The sequence below is a fragment of the Artibeus jamaicensis genome, unplaced genomic scaffold (genome assembly GCF_021234435.1).
Source record: "Artibeus jamaicensis isolate MK-2021 breed Jamaican fruit bat unplaced genomic scaffold, CSHL_Jam_final scaffold_3151, whole genome shotgun sequence".
Taxonomy (NCBI): domain Eukaryota; kingdom Metazoa; phylum Chordata; class Mammalia; order Chiroptera; family Phyllostomidae; genus Artibeus; species Artibeus jamaicensis.
Genome location: NW_026522037.1, coordinates 2,952,302 through 2,968,347, shown reverse-complemented (window position 1 = coordinate 2,968,347; position 16,046 = coordinate 2,952,302). Strand labels below are relative to the sequence as shown.

General features: G+C 49.9%; 2 protein-coding genes across 2 annotated transcripts; both read right to left on the bottom strand.

The window, feature by feature from the left end:
- Window positions 1–318: 318 nt before the first annotated feature.
- FAM220A (family with sequence similarity 220 member A) lies at window positions 319–1,951 on the bottom strand. Its single transcript, XM_037134856.2, has one exon. The coding sequence runs from the start codon at window positions 1,949–1,951 to the stop codon at window positions 1,175–1,177; it is 777 nt and encodes a 258-aa protein (XP_036990751.2). The 3' UTR covers window positions 319–1,174.
- On the bottom strand, window positions 1,943–12,659 carry LOC119041538 (small integral membrane protein 10-like protein 2A). Its single transcript, XM_037134857.2, has 2 exons — window positions 12,219–12,659; window positions 1,943–2,031 (listed from the first exon to the last, which is right to left on the bottom strand). The coding sequence occupies exons 1-2, from the start codon at window positions 12,402–12,404 to the stop codon at window positions 2,011–2,013; spliced, it is 207 nt and encodes a 68-aa protein (XP_036990752.1). The 5' UTR covers window positions 12,405–12,659; the 3' UTR covers window positions 1,943–2,010.
- Window positions 12,660–16,046: the final 3,387 nt, after the last annotated feature.

The following is a 16,046-nucleotide window of genomic DNA, read 5'->3' as shown; positions in this document are numbered from 1 at the left end:
ATGTATCCTCATCTCGTTCCATAATCCATCGGTTACCCCGAATGGAGGGTCCACTGGCCAGGGTGCACACTGCTCCGTGGAAGACGGTGTCCCCTGACACAGGATAACCACTGTTTCCTCACTTTGGGGAACTTCTACTTTGGGGCTCCGGGAGCACAGCCCCCCGAAGGGCCACATGAGACACCAGCTCACTGCGTCCCCAGCCCCAATCTAGTGGTACCTTCAACTTTTCAAGCTCTGAGTCGCCTCCTGACCAGCAGCTGCTCCCACTTGTAAGGGTCAGGATGGCAGCACTAATAACAAGACAGGGTGAACGGAGACTGTGCACATGAAATAAGACATTTATTACACTGAACAACAGATTTTATTTTTCATTTTCCCAGAACACCGCAGTAGCGCACAGCATCGTCATGCGGCGTGAGCTGGTGCGTGCGATCCACAATCCTGACGCAGGCTGTCTCACTGCGGGACTCCTTAAAAACTGACCCTCCGAAGTGACCTTTACCAGTCAGTCATCGACTAACAACAAAGAAGGAGTCTCACACTCACTTCTGTTCCTGGTGACACCGGTTGGTTGAGAAGGGTTTACTCTAAAGCTAAGTCTAATATTGCAACTTTCACCATAGGGCCTCCATGAAAACCGCACTTCAAGTGGTAGGAAGGGGAGGTGAGAACAGAAATCAAAGGCTGCTGCAGACGGAAGTGACTCCACAAAATGCAGAAACGGTCACCGCGCGCCATCGACTCAGCAAGGCCTGGAGCAAGCACGGAGGGTCTGGCGGCTGCGACACCCACTCCCACCAGACAACGGGACACCCTGCAGAGACAGCCTCCGGCGCGGCCGCCCCTCAGGGTGGGTGCTGAAGGTCTGTTGGGGGCGTCATGTTAACTCTTTATGGTCTAATCTCGTGTGGGTCAGGACACAGTCGTCTTCTCCTGGAAACGGTCTCCCGACCCTGAATGCCTTTCGGGAACCACGTAATTAAAACTGCTTGAGAACTGCCTTCCACGCCAGCCAGCTTCCCACGAGTTTCCACTCCACTCCCGGAAGTCCGTCTGGACTCACGACCCAGAGCAGGGATGTCGCCGCTGTCCCATCTGCATCAGACTTCGTGGAAAGGCCGTCCTAAGCCAACTTTTAAAATCACTCTATTTCTAATGTTCAGCTTGTGCCTTAACTGCGGCGTAACAGCTCTGCTACTTGAAAAGCGCACTCGGCCTGAAGCCCCAGTGTTTCCTGCGGGTCACCTGCAGCCCTTTCTACACTTGCAAGCAGTTTCCTGTCCTCGTCTGTTGGCTCTGAAAGTGCGGGCTTTGAACGGCCGGGGGAAGCACCCTCCGTCCCATCATTCAGGAGCACGTGGGGATCCACGTGCAGCGGCAGTGACAGGACAGAACGCAGGCAGGACGGTTCTGACTCAGAGCCTCTCATCTCAAGAGCAGCACGTGGCTCATCCTCAGAGACGCCCATTTCTGACGGCTTCTCGTGGCACCGCAGTCCCAACCCCCAAGGCTCTCCTCTGCAGCACCGTCCCCTGTGGCTCTCAGTGGCCCTGGGCGCTCCTCTCAGCCAGTCCCTCAGCAGGGCACCTTCCACACCACAGGAGCCCCCCGCGACACACTCTTCTGCAGGAGCAAAGAACAGAGCCACGGTCTCGCTCTGCGCCACCGGGGAAGCGCAATTCCTTCTCACTGATCCTTTCGAACGTGGCAGCGCCGTGGTGCCACTGGGAAGCAAGAGGCTGGCCTCACTGCGATCGCTTCTCACTGCCGATGATGACATCTCACCGTGTGGATTTCCATGCAGACCAACCGCAGGCTTCTTCGCCCAGGAAGGGGCACCGAACGGGTGGGGGCTCTCCTGTGTCCGAAGGCTGCGCGGCAGCTTGTCCGAGTCCTCCCCCTGCACTTCTGCGAGGCAGGCGCCCAGGGCCCCTCTCCTGTCCCTCATGCCGTGTTCTCTGATGCAGTGAGCCCAAGGACACACCTGTGCTAGTCGGTGGAAGGTCTTCAATGGATCTCAATATGGACCTGGAAAAGATAATCAAATTATTCTTTCCTATAAAACATTTTACTCGGAAAGAAAAACATAACTGAATCAGTGTTACAGAGGGTTCTAGGAGAGTCACACTCAGCTATATGCTAACAAACGTGAAGGCCTCTCTCGGCCCCTCATACTGGGTCCTACTCCCGACAGGAAGAGGATGACAACCTGCCTGGTGAAGATCACAACAAAAGGAACGCTGCTTTCCGGCTGTGGTTTCCCAAAGTCACTCAAAACAAGAAAGGCGTCCGAGGTTTGTATTTTTCACAGCAGGGCAGGTGCTCGTTCGCGTAAGCTCGGTAAGAATCCCTGCCCCTCTAACCAGTGCGTGAGGGGATGACGTGATGACGCCGCCGAGGCCTCACCTGAAGTGTCCTATCGGAGAATGACTGGCAACGACAAGCCACTCATAAGCAACCGAGGTCGACCTGGCTTACGGAGCCAGGGTTTACAAAGCCCTCCTGGGAAGCCCGCCTGGAGGGCCCTGGCGTACAAGGTCCAGCCCCAGGTGGCCAGGAAGGTCACCTGTGGGCAGGTAGGAACCTCGGCAAATTCTGGAGCCTTGAAAGGAAGCCTCCAGCCGAACTTATAGGCGCTGCGAGTAGAACTATATGGAGAAAGCTTCTGAGCTGCGACCCCACTCTCAGGCCAGCAGGTAACAGACGCTTGCAAAGCCCCATCTGAGATTTCGCATGAAAGCTTCTGGAGAGGAGCTGATTCGTGACCTCAGCTGCTGTTCAAGAGCAAATGCAAGGCGGCCCCCACTTAACGCTCTTGCTGCGCTCATTAAACCCAGAGACCAGCCTTTTTCTGTGACCAAGAATAACCTTGCTCTGACGTTACTACGCCCTGAATGGGGAAGAGGTAGGAGTAGATGTGACAGGCTTTGAAATGGACCAAAACTGAGATCACCGGGTGCGCTGGCCAGTGCGTCCTCCGGGCTAACTTATAGGGCCCTGCACCTCTGTCTGAGCTGCTATACAAGGCTCTAAGTTGTAGGGATCTCAAGAGGAAGGCAAATGGTTTCTTATCCAAAGAAATGAAAACTAATTTTGTCTGGAAGAATGCCACATATTATTGCCCTGTGGACACTGACCAGTTTTACACCTTTTTTGTAAATTCACCTGAGCACCCCTGAATACACGTGTTTTTGTCTAAGTTCTCCTTTAAAGTGATTATGACATTGTACTAATTCCCTTATTAATTGACAAGTTAAAAAAACCTGATGCCTGTTCCTTTAAAACATAACCATGACCCAGAACAGTAATAAATGAAATATAAGGGGATACGTGTGGCATGTTCCCTAATTTTCCTACGAGGCTGCCCTAAGGAGCAGCCGCCTGACCCAAGTGCAGAAACTCTAACAGGAAGAAGGCGGCAGCCCGCCGGCGGAGGGAGCGGCTACTCACCTCCTGCAGGAGGCGGAGACAAAGCCCACAGGCCAGCAGTGCAGCAAAACCTCCCCCAGCACCTGGAGACGGGGTGCCACCAGGAGAAGCTGAGCGTGGCTGGCATCGGGGATGGAGCCATGGGGACAGGAGACTGCTGTTCCTCTTAACCAACCCTGTGGAACTAGAGGCTCTAAGCTATACGACAGCACATGAGTATGGAATTTTTTAGAACTGCAGAGAGTCCACTGGGAAGAAAACGAAGCACGTAAGTGTTACTGGAGGCTGCAGGAGAAGGCACAAGGGCTAAAGCTGGAGCGCCAACCAGGGGCCGAGGATGAGGCAGGGCCACTGGCGCCAGGAGCCTGGACCTCCTGGGCAGGGATGGAGAGACACGGGAATTTCTAGCCAGGAAATGTTGCTAGGTTTGCCTTTAAAATTAATTAGTCTGGTTGCAGTGCGGTGGCTAGACTGGAAAGGGGTCACACTGGGCCAATTAGGAGGCCGTTCCAACAGCGCCAGAAGAGAGACGACGGGCCTGTCGGAGCAAAGGCGAGAGGGAGAGTATCTTTTTTAAGTTAGTGGCAGCCAGATGTAGAAGAGGGTGAAATGATCCACAGATTTCTTCTGACTTTCAATTCTGGGGGATGGTGTCATTAATGGAAAACGGGGAGGAATTCAGATGGGGACACAGTTTGATGGTGGGACTCCGGCAAGCGGACGAATTAGTGAAGACTTCACCTGAAGCGCTGTCAGAGCTGGAGGCTGAGACTCAGCAGCGGCAGGCTTTGAGGGGCCGAGGCAGGGGCGGCCCTCCTGTGCCGCACAGAGACAGTGCGGACCCGCTGAGGTGCACAAGGCCAGGGTCTCTGAGGGCCCCCAGGGAAGAAGCCAGAGTCTGCACCAAGTGCTTTGAAAGGAGGGGGTTATGTGTGTTTCCTGCGTGAACAGCTTAGTTAGCTCCAGGTCAACCTCGGAAAACTGCACATGGTCTTCCAGCCAGGCAGTTGTTATATGGGGCAGCCCCAGTTCGATGAGCAATGGGAGAAAATACGGAGCATCTTTGATTATTTCCATCTCACCCCTTTTTAACTTTTTCTATGCTTAATAATACATGCATATTTCACCCTGGCTGATGTAGCTCAGTGGATTGAGCGCGGGCCTGCAAACCACACGATCATGGTTCGATTCCCAGTCAGGGCATATGCCTGGGTTGCAGGCCAGTTCCCAGCAGGGGACACACAAGAGGCAACCATACATTGATATTTCTCTCCCTCTCTCCTTCCCTTCCCCTCTAAATATAAATGAATAAAAATCTTTAAAAAAATACACACATATTCTGATAGAGCAAAATACATAGTTTATAAGGATACATGTATAAACAGATATGTATGTATATACACATGTGTAGAATTGTGTATAGATATGCATATATGTGTATATATACATATATGTGAGCTGCACTCAAAAGTTTTGCTAGCAGTGTGACCACTACTCTACATCACAACTGCAGAACAGCCTGGCTGGTGGTGTGGCTCGGTGGATTGAGCACTGGCTTGGGAACCAAAGGGTCATGCGTTTGATTCCCAGTGAGGGCACATGCCTGGGTTGTGGGCCAGGTCCCCATTAGGGGGCGCATGAGAGGCAACCACATATTGATGTTTCTCTCCCCCTCTTTCTCCCTCCCTTCTTTCCCCTTGCTCTAAAAAATAAAATCTTTTAAAAAAACTGAAAAAGATATTTGAACAGTACAAAGCAATATACCAACACAGGGTGTAATCTTTTCCCACTGAGATATAAGTGGCATAAGACTGTATTAGCTTCAGGTGTGTGGCACTCAGCACCCACATACTGCACCGTGGTCACCCAAGTCACCAGACAGTGCCACACACATGTGGTTTTTCCCTTGTGATGAGAACTTTTAAGAGGCACAAATCTCTTTTTAAAGATTTTTATTTATTTATTTTTAGAGAGAGGGGATGGGAGAGAGAAAGGGCGAGAAACATCGATGTGTGGTTGCCTCTCGCACACCCCCAAACGGGGACCTGACCCGCAACCCAGACATGTGCCCTGACTGGGAATCAAACCAGCAGCCCTTTGGATCGCAGGCTGGTGCTCCATTCACTGAGCCACACCAGCCAGGGCAATAGGTACAATTCTTACAAGTGTGAATTCTACTACAACTTAAAAAATACTTTCAAAATTTACCAAGTCAAATATAATTAAATTCTCTTGACAGTCTCTCTCAAATTAACTTCCCAAACCACATTCTTCCAAACCTTACACTTATTTTACTAATTTGAAATGTACTAAGAATGAACACTTTCCTAAAATGGAAGCATTTCCAAATATACTTTTAATACACATTAATACAGGTTTTAAAAAATTCTTAAGAAAAACAGGTCATCTAATGCGGGCCAACCCTCAGGGAAATTAGTTGCTAACCACTTTTGGTAAGTCCTTGCATAACTAGGGCTATTCAGAAAAACAGAGACCCCAGAGTTGTGCTAACATATTTTAAATAAGGCAACACCGATGAAGTCAATAAAGTAATCATATATTTAATGATGACAGAATACACGTTTTGCTAAAGACCGTCTGGCTCTACTGGATTAACGAAAATCTTCTGGGCAGCAAAACCACCCCGGCTTGCTTCTTCAATAAAGTAATCATATATTTAATGATGAAAGTTTTGCTAGATCTGCTCACTGGATTCTTCTGACCCCACAGCGCTGCACACACGCACAGCCGGAGAGCTGAGCTCCCATTCCTACACTCTCTACACACGTCGCTGTGTTACATACATGTAGGTGCGTTATGCTGTACCAGTGAAGTATGTGTGATCACCTAATAAACTGGCCTGGGCCCAACGGTGTCAGTGTCCCCCCCACCCCCCATGTGAAGTCCAGGAAGTAAGCGCATCAATTACGGCACGCAAACTTAGCAAACCGATACCCCTAGAGCGAAGGAAGGAGTCTATTCTGAAGTTCAGGCCAGTACAAGTCAGGAAAAACCACGGCAGGACTGGGAGCAGACTCCTGAGCTAGTTCCTTCACCACAACCCCCCCCCCAAAACATGGCAAAGGTTGAAAATGGATGGAGAGCGGCCAGGGGAGGCTGCACGGAAAGCGAGACAGCCTGGGTGTGTCCGGGCCACAGTGCAGACAGAAGTCACCTTCCACAGACACCCTGCCTGCCAGAGGCAGCTGCGTGACAATGGGCCTGACCCAGTTCGGCAGCTGCCGCCCTCCCGGACTGCTGTCACCTTACCTTCCCTAACCTGAGCTATTAATGGCCTCGGGGACCCGATGGTCTGGATACCACTGCTCCTCGAACTAAAAATACCCTGGCCTCGATGTTTCTGAAAGCCAGCTGGCAAGGCTGCTCCCAAAGGGGGCTGGGAGGAGACACAGCCACACCAACAGGGGCTGCTCAGCAAGGTCAACGGCAAGGGCTTGGCGTGGGGTCCTGCCTTAGGATGGCTCTCAAGCACACTGCAAGACCACCCGGGCCTCCTCCAGCTCTCAGATGGGAACACTACACACCTTAACACCCTTGTGCTCATGACTCAACTGATCGGACCGAGGAAGTGGCTGAAAGGAAGTCCTCAAAGGCTGCCCAGCACAGGGGAAGAGCAGGAAGGACTCCCACGGTAGCCGAGTCACAGCTGCAGGCAACACCCACAGGACTGAGTCCTGCTACTACTCATTCAGCAGGTGTGCATCACGCCCGCCCTGAAAGAGCCAGCTATGAGGTCTCAACAGCCACCTCCTTCCATCACCTGGGTGCCAAAGGTGCATTTGCTCATACATCCGAGGGGCTGGGGCAGCTGTGTCCCAGCTGGGGACCTCAGACAAACAATCCTCTTTCCTCAAAGTGTCGAGGACTCAATGTGTGAAAGCACCTAACATCGTGTGGACCAGCACCCCATGGGTGTCCAATGAACAGCAGCTGTCACCATCATTGCCACGGTCAGGAGTGCACAGGAAACAAGTGATGAGATGCTGCTGGAGGGCTCTGTCCAACAGAGGACGGAGAAGCGATCACTGGGTGACAAGGGAGGGGACATATTGCATCATCTTGTACCATCTGTATAAATACCATCTGTACTGTATCTTCTTTGGAGCAAGGTCTTTTCAAGCCCTTTGCCAACCTCTGGATTAAGCTGCTTGTACTGCGGAGTTGCAGGGGTCCTTTGCATCACTGGCTGTCAATCCTTATCAGACAGACACACCATGTGCAAACACTTCCTCCCATCCCACGAAGCTGTCCAGACCTTCCCCTCTCCTGATGGCGTCCTTAGCTGCACAAAATCTGTTCATTTTGATCAAGTCCAAATCACCTACTTTTTCTTTGTTGCCTGTGCTTTTGGCAAGAAATCATCGCCAAATTCAGTATCATGATGTTCCCGTTTTTTTCTATAAGGGCTTTACTGTTTTGGCTCCTAAGTTTAGGTCTCTTATGCATTTTGAGTTGATTTTTGTGTATGGTGTAAGGTCAGGCCCGCCTTCACTCTTCCTCATGTGAAAGCAATTCCTTTTTAGCTATCAGGTGGTGCTATGGTCTAAATGTTTGTGTTCCCTCCACAATTCATACGCTGAACCCTCCAAGATGATGGCACTGGAAGCTAAGGCTTCAGGGAGGTACTGACCTCACAAGGGTGGAGCCCTCACGAATGGGATTTGTGTTCCTATGAAAGAGACCCCACAGAGATCCCGGCCCCTTCCATCGCCTACAGACACATGAGAAGGAGCCAGCCAGGAACCAGGAGGGCCCTCAGGAGACCTTGCCCATGCCGGTGCCTTAACCTTGGACTTCTCAGTTTCCATAACTGTGAGAAATAAGTGTCTGCTTATGTTACCCAGTCTATGGAGGTGAAGAAACACTGGTTCTTCTCCAAGATCATGTGAAAAGCAGTGACCAGGCTCCCTCCCGAGTCAGGGTGCCTCCCGGGTCCTGGAATGCTCCCTCCCACCCCCAGGCAGTGACAAGCATATGTACGCATTTTTTAAATGGGACAACAGGTAGTTTTGTTTTTTTTCATTCGCTCTTCTTTATATATGGTGGGTATCTTTTAACCTGAGTACATGCAGATCTAATTTATACATTCTAATATCTGCTTGCACTTGTAAGACTTCAAAAACTTGAGTCAAGGATAGCACAGCTTGCCTGTAAGGTCTTCTCTGTGCAAAGTGAAACACCCTGCTAACCCATCTCAGACATTTCTGAGGCTGAAGCCCTCACCTCCTCTTCGCTCAGAAGCCATCTAATCAACGGGGTCCACGCTGACGTGCTGTGTAGGAGGCAACCAGCTTCCCCATTCCCACCTGCCTTCCTGAACGCTTTGCCTGACTGCAATGAACAAACGAAGATTCTAGGCGGCAGGTGATCACTGGCCCACGTGGAGCTGTGGATTTAGAAAGTCGTTCAGAAAAGGACTATGAAGGAGCAGTTAGAAACAGAACGAGGAGAGCGATGGGCCAGAGGAAGGTTCTCGGGCCTGGGCAGCACAGGGCAGTGTGGCTGACGGGGACCTCAAAGGAGACAAGGAGCCGTGACAACTCGGTTTAACAATTATCGTCTCCTTTTCCCCAGCTGTTCTTTTTAGTCCTTCTCTCTTAACAGTTATAAAACCCTGGGTGAGCTGAGGCCGAGACGCTTGATTCTTCCCACAGGCCTGAGAAGGTGTAGGCAGGACTTGTTCAATTACGATTGGTTCTCAGTACAATTTTCTACCTTGTAGAAAATTTGCATTCGGGGGTTGGTATGGATTCTTAATTTTTTATTGCCACGTCCTTCAGACTCTACACAAATAAGCAGGGTGCTGATGGCTCTAGATTAAGGTGTGCTTCCAAAGGGTATTTTTGAATCATAACCCTTCTCAGTTTATAAAACCCTCTTCTCATTTAATCACCTTTTGCGTTAGATATCAACCTCCTTAAAATGTCCTGCCGCCCTACAAGTGATTCAAGGGTTCCAAGGAAACGTGTGGGAAGTGGAGTCCCTTATCCCGGTCCCCCTGCAATGGAAAGAATGGGGACGGAGTGACCTGAGCCAAAGGAACACGGAGACCCGGGGCTGCCCCTCTGCTCAGACCCTCTCTTCTGCTGCCCTTCCCTTTACCGGAGATGAGAATAATTACAGCCTCAAATCAGGTACGTTAGTCATTTCCACAAATGAACAGAAACCCTAAACCTACAGGGGAGTTTGCAGGAGCAGATGCGAATACCAGAGGAAATCTCACCCTGGGAATGGCTGCTGCTGCACCTGATCAGACCCGAGACCAAACCTAAAGCCTCCATGTCGATCATGGGCAGCTCTTCCCAAGGTCCCTGTGACCACCTTGCCAGTGCCCCCACCCCGCCCACCCCTGACCAGACTGCAAAGGCCAAGGTGTGATTCCTAGGGCATTCAGCTCCCAGGAGTCACTGAGGCTGTGCTGCACCTGGATGGTCACGTGGCGCCATGTCCACCGAGGCGTCTCTCCTGGGCAGCTGGGACAGGTGCACCTAGCTCTCCTGACTGCCCGCGTCACTATGGTAGAGCCACTTCCCCGCTTCGAAATGCACTTACCCTCAAACATCACCACACAGATTCCCAGTTATAAAATTTGCAGTTGAATAGCCTTTGCAGAGATCATCTCACTGCCCTACAAACCAGGAGAGATTTGCAATCCTTTATTCCTTATTGCACATGAAACAAACAAGCCTTCAGCATTCTCACAAGGAAAAGAGCAGGTGCAAGGTCACGTCAATATGGTGATACAAAGGTCCTGCCTGAGGTGAGAACCAAGGTGGGAGAGTGAACCAGCACTGAAAACGCCAGCACAGAGAACTCAAGGTGAGAGAATCACACGAGCACATGCCCAGGGGCAGGCAGGGGCTTGGTGCACTCAGACCTCAGACAGGAAACAGTGAGAAAGAAGAGTAAGCAAGAAACAAGCTGGCTAGAGCCCTGGCTGGGTAGCTCAGTTGGTTGGAGCACTGTTCCAATACACCAAGAAACAAGCTGGCTGAGAGTCAAGAAAGATGAACAGAAGTCAGATCTGCAGAGTAAAACAGGTGACCTGCATTCTGTGTGCTATGGGAAGTTCTGTTTTTCGTTTCTGTGAAGGATGACATGATCTTCTGGAAAACATATGGGAGGCTACTGCAGTCATCTGGGTGAGTAAGGATGGTGGCCTGGACTCAGGGGGCGGGCATAAGTATTGCATAAGTGGACATATTTTGCACCAATTTTTAATGGTACAAAACTAATTTTCAACATTATGTACTAAGTTTTCTTTTACAGTTATTCATGTAATTTTATAAATGACTGCAAATTATTAATATAACTGTAGAACAAGAGTTTCCAAAGTGCAGACACATATTTTTTCTACCCACAAAGCTTTTTTTTTAAATTTATTAATTTGATATCTAAAAAGCAGCTATCCAATTTCCCTTGGAAATCACTCGATCTGGCAAACAACAATGAGCAAGCAGCAACTGGCTGGGGCAGAGCTCGCTGGAACCCCAGTCCCAACGCCCAGCACATCTGACCCAGTCATACCATCTGCTAGAAAGGTATCTGAGTTTTCAACTCCTCTAGTGGGTTACCACTTCAGGATGCCGCAAGCCCTTGCTCACATAAAAGTATCTCTATTTGGACCTTGAAATAGGCCAGTTCATCTCACCTTACCTTAACACAATTTTGATAAACAGCTAGTTTCACATTTTATATGGTCTGCCATCACTAGTGACAGGCACCCAAAACCTGAAGGTCCAGGCACAGGGACAATGTCATTCTGGTACAACCGAACCAGAAGGGGGAAAAAAGGACAACACCTCCCCGTGTCAGCACTGCCTGGGCCTAGAGCTCAGGCTTCCTCATTTTGCACACCAGGGAGCCGAGCCACACAGGTACTGCCAGACTGCAACCTCCCGAGGGACTGGGGCCTGTCCCTCAGCCTGTCCCTCGTCCATCAAACGGCCTGGACCTGGCCCCAGTCCCCAGTAGCCACTCCAGAAGAGGGAAACAGAATCCAACAGCAGGCTGCACTTGGTCACGAATAACACACTTGGAAAGCATAACTCTCAATCTGACGACTTTCCATTCCACTAGAAACAGGCATCTGTAACTCGAAGGACGTAAACATGTCAGTCGCTTGTAACAAAGGTGATCTCCAGGGTTGGGGGGGGTTGTCTCCACAATTTCACAGCTGACTTGTTTCTGGCCTCTGAACCCTTTGCGTCTGTCTCCACCTCTCCCACCTCCTTTTTCCTCATCTTCACCCCTATCCCACTTCCACCACGGCCAGGATAAATAAGATACATCTATCAGAGCATTAGTTAACACGCATTAGTCCACTTTAAATTTCAAGGATACTATCTTTCGACGCTCCATTAAGTTTGGGAACTAGAAAAGTCAACCATAAAGCCACCCCGCCCAGAGGCCCAATTTGTAATTGTCTGGGCAACGTTTTCCCTTCCGGGCCAGAGCCTTTTAGCCCGAGCCAGCAGCATCCACCCGCCTCTTGGTGGATCCGCGCCCACAGCAGGCCCTTAACCCAGGCAAGCCACAGTAAGCTCTCCACCTCGCCCCCACCCCGGCCCCGTTTGCAGAATGGGGATAACAATAACTTCTGCGGGATTTTCTCCCATGGGGTTCCCAATGCACGGTGCTTGGCAAACACCCAGCATCTTCAGCGCCCTGGGCGAGGTGGCCGGACCGCGCAGGGCGCACCCGCGTTTGGGGAGCGTGTGGGGAGAGGGGCCGGGCGGGCGCGGCCGCGGCCGCGGCTCACCCACCTGCAGGCGGACGTTGAGCATCATGGAAGCCACAATGTACAGGTAGGGAAAGTTGATACGCAGCCGCCAGGCCAGATCGAAGAAGATGAGCAGCGTGCGGGTCAGCCCCTTGCAGAAGACCCCATAGGAGCGGGCGGCGGCGGAACGCGAGAGCCGGAGAGCCAGGCCCGACAGAGCCGCCGCCATATAGACCCGCGCCCGCTGCTCGCCCGCCGCGCACTGACCGGCAGCGGACCCGAGCCGCCCGGTGCTCTGAAGCCCGCCCGCCGGCTCTCTTATAGGCCCCGCGTCGCCCTGGGCCTCCGCCCCGGCCGCTGCCAGCGCTCTGCGCGCTGAGGGAGCGAAGGAGGCGGCGAGGCCGGCGGGCGGGCGGGCGGGCAGCGGGGAGGGGAGTCCGCGCGTCACGCAGTGGGAAGCACCTCCGGGAGACACCACCCGCTGCGGGCCGGGCCAACCGGCCTGACGTCACAATGCCCGCGCCGCTCGCCGCTTGCGTGCTCCGGCCCCGCCCCCAGGCTGTGCCTCGTCCCGCTGGTCACCTTCCCGCAGGTGAGATGCGCATGCGTGCGCGGTGACTTTAGGGAGGGCGGCTGATGTGCTGTCTACGACCGCCCCCTAATGGTGAAAAAGAAAACAAAAACGGAGGGAGGCGAGGAACAGTGAATTGGAATTGCCAGGGCACATAGCTCTGGGAATTCACTTAATGCCATGTATGCTTAAAAAATTGTTAGAATAGTAAATTTTATGTTATGTATATCTTACCACAATTATAAAAAGCAAACAAAGGGAGGCTTCTTGGGAACAACAGACACAACATTCGCTCTCTGGAGATTGCTTGTGTTCGCAGCCATTCTTGTTCAGTGACCTCTTATATAAAATTTAATCTTTTAATAATTATAATATTAATGAAAGCCCCTGATTCGAAAAGAAAAATATTTAAACTTCCAAAACTGGTGTTGTGGGTCTTTTGGGAGGGTTTTCACGGTGAGTTTTTACATTCCTACTTAAGCGTGTATGTTTCTACCAAAGGTTTCAGTGGTGGGGAGGTCCGTGTCTTTCTTGGAAATTCAGACAAAGTATGTCAGGTCATTACTTCTGCCCACCAATGAGGAAGTCTGGGAATTTGGTACAGGGGGGACAAGAGAGTTGTACTGATGAAATGAAAAGCAAGTCTTAAGTCGTTTAAGAAAAGCAAGAATAGAAAGCAACAGTGTAAAAGTGGATTTATATATAAAAATCCTTTGCCGGAAAACAGATTTGCAATAACAATTTTTAAAAGTCATTTTAAAATTCTGTATCCTAAAATGAATTTTAAAACTTTTTTTAAATCTTCATTTTATTTATCTATAGTCCAAAGATTATGAACCACAGAGGACATTTCTAGTACTGCCATTTATGACTATTATTTAGCAGTATCATTTTTCTTCCAATGTCTACTCTATAAAGGGATTGTGCTGCCCTGGCTGATGTCGCTCAGTGGATCGAGCACCTGCCTGGGAACCAAAGGGTTGCTGGTTCCATTCCCAGTCAGGGCACATGCCTGGGTTGTTGGCCAGGTCCCCAGTAGGGGGCCCATGAGAGGCAACCACACATACGTCAATGTGTGGTTGCCTCCCATGTTCCCCCAACTGGGGACCTGGCACACAACCAGGCATGTGGCCTGACTGGGAATGGAACCAGCAACCCTTTGGTTTATAGATCGGCATTCAACCACTGAGCCACACCAGCCAGGGCTAAATAAAATGTTTTGTTTTTTAAGACAGCACAAAAAATTACCATAAAACTAAATTGAGCAAGGTAAGCAGCCTGTTGTAATTAGACATAAGGAAGGTTAAAAGAGAACACAAAGAAAAATTAACAAGATTTGAGGCTTTATACCTACCGAGGTGAACTAGTCCCAAGCTATAAAGCAGGCTGGTGTATCAGTCTAGCCTCCCGACTGAATATTTAACTGAGCCTCAATTTCCTGGCATCTCTGGGAAGACATTCCGTTAATTATAATTTGAGAAACTAACAGACAGAACTAATTATAAGTCAGTGTGTAAAGTACTTTTGTAGCCACAAAGGGTTATGAGAGCAGGGAGGAGAGTAGAGGCTGAGGCAAGTGGGAAAAATTATTTACCGTTGATCAACGGGATCCAGAGGATTTGCCTACAATCGTCCCTCCTGCTGTTGCAGTATCGAAATAAATAGGTAGGTGGGTACATAGATAAAAAGTATTTTTTTCTTTTCAGGTTAACCTGGTAAGACAAGCTCAGGGAAGTTAGGTTCCATGTTCAGCAGCTTCTCAAGGCCTGCGATATGGTTCTGTAAAACGAGGATGTGAGAAATGAATGACAGCAGGCACAGCCTCCAGCACAGTCCTAGGTGGACAGAGGGCACCCGGGAGGTGGTCGGTATTTTCCTACCCAGAGCCCTCGGGTTCTTAGAATGCAAGTTCAGTGCATTCAGTAATAATCATGATGATTAATAATGTTTAACTATGGACCCCAAGCAACCCTTAATGAATTAGTGAATCTAAGTGATGATCACTGATGACTGCTAACAACATGAAAAGAAACAACTAGACATGTAACTCCTGATGAAATAGAATTGTAACAACAAAAAAATCGAACCTGAATCTATCAGGCCCCTAGATCCAATTACCAGACGAACATATTGAACATCCACAATGATGCAGCCAGCAAAATCAAGACTGTGACCCCAAAAATAAATAAATAAACACCTTAAAGAAAGAGAGTAAAAGAGAACTGATAAATTAAAAGAGACTTAAGACATTTATCAACCAAATTCAATGCCTGGACTTAATTTCAAAAAAAACTCAAGTGTCAAAAAGGACGTTGGGAATTGGTCATTCCACCTGACCCTTGGCTATTTATTGTTGTTTTGCACACCTCTAAATGTAGGAGTCATTTATTACCCAGCAAAAGATAAAGGTTTAAAAAGATAACAGAATCCCTACTTAGGCTGGACTGTTGAGGGCTCAGACCTTTCAGCAAAGAGGTCTGAGCAAAGAAACCAATTTTGATGCTGGCCAAACACAAGGGGATGTTGGAAAGGGTAGTGAAAAGGGGAAGCGAGGAAAGGCAGCTCCAAACTTGTGACTGTGGGAATGGGGACTGTGGCTAGTGCCCACCGGCACTTCCTGGCTTGCTGCATCGTATTATTGTTATTAAAGTCTTTTAGGGGAGGGGTGGGGGGAGAAGGCAGAAAACTGTCCTTGAACAACAATAAAAAATATATACATATAAGAATCTTTTTAAAAAATAACATGTGCAACAATTTAAAAAGTGACTTCAAAATTTTTTTCTTTTATTAGATCTCTTTTCTTCTCCTTTTCCTCATTATTATACATGTGTAAAGTGAGTTGGTGCTGGTTAAACTTCGGCTTGGTCCCCAGGTGGCAAACTTTGAGATGGGACTGAAGGAAGAGGTCCTGGACTTGCAGCCCTGCCGGCACCTGGACCTGAATCTGTGTTTCCTGGGGATGGGCGCCTGTGTTCTCGGTTGAGCACAAGATTATCGTGGTTACATTATGATGGGTGGGAACATTTAAAAATATCCAAGGCAAGCTCTCCCTCCCGGGACCACACCCATGCCTTTCCCTTCTCCTTCTTCCCCCACAGGCGTGCATCCCCTCAACTCTAAGGGACCCCACAGACTTGCAACCGGGGGAGCAATGCGCTGTGGCATCTCGTCCCGGTCTCACCCCCTGAACCTGTCTCCAAGGCCCGCATTTCTCTGACCCTCCAGTGAGCCGAAGCAGCCCCGCCCAGGCTCTCTCCCGTTGCTTCTTCTGTCCTGAGCCCTTCCTTGTTTCACTGTCCC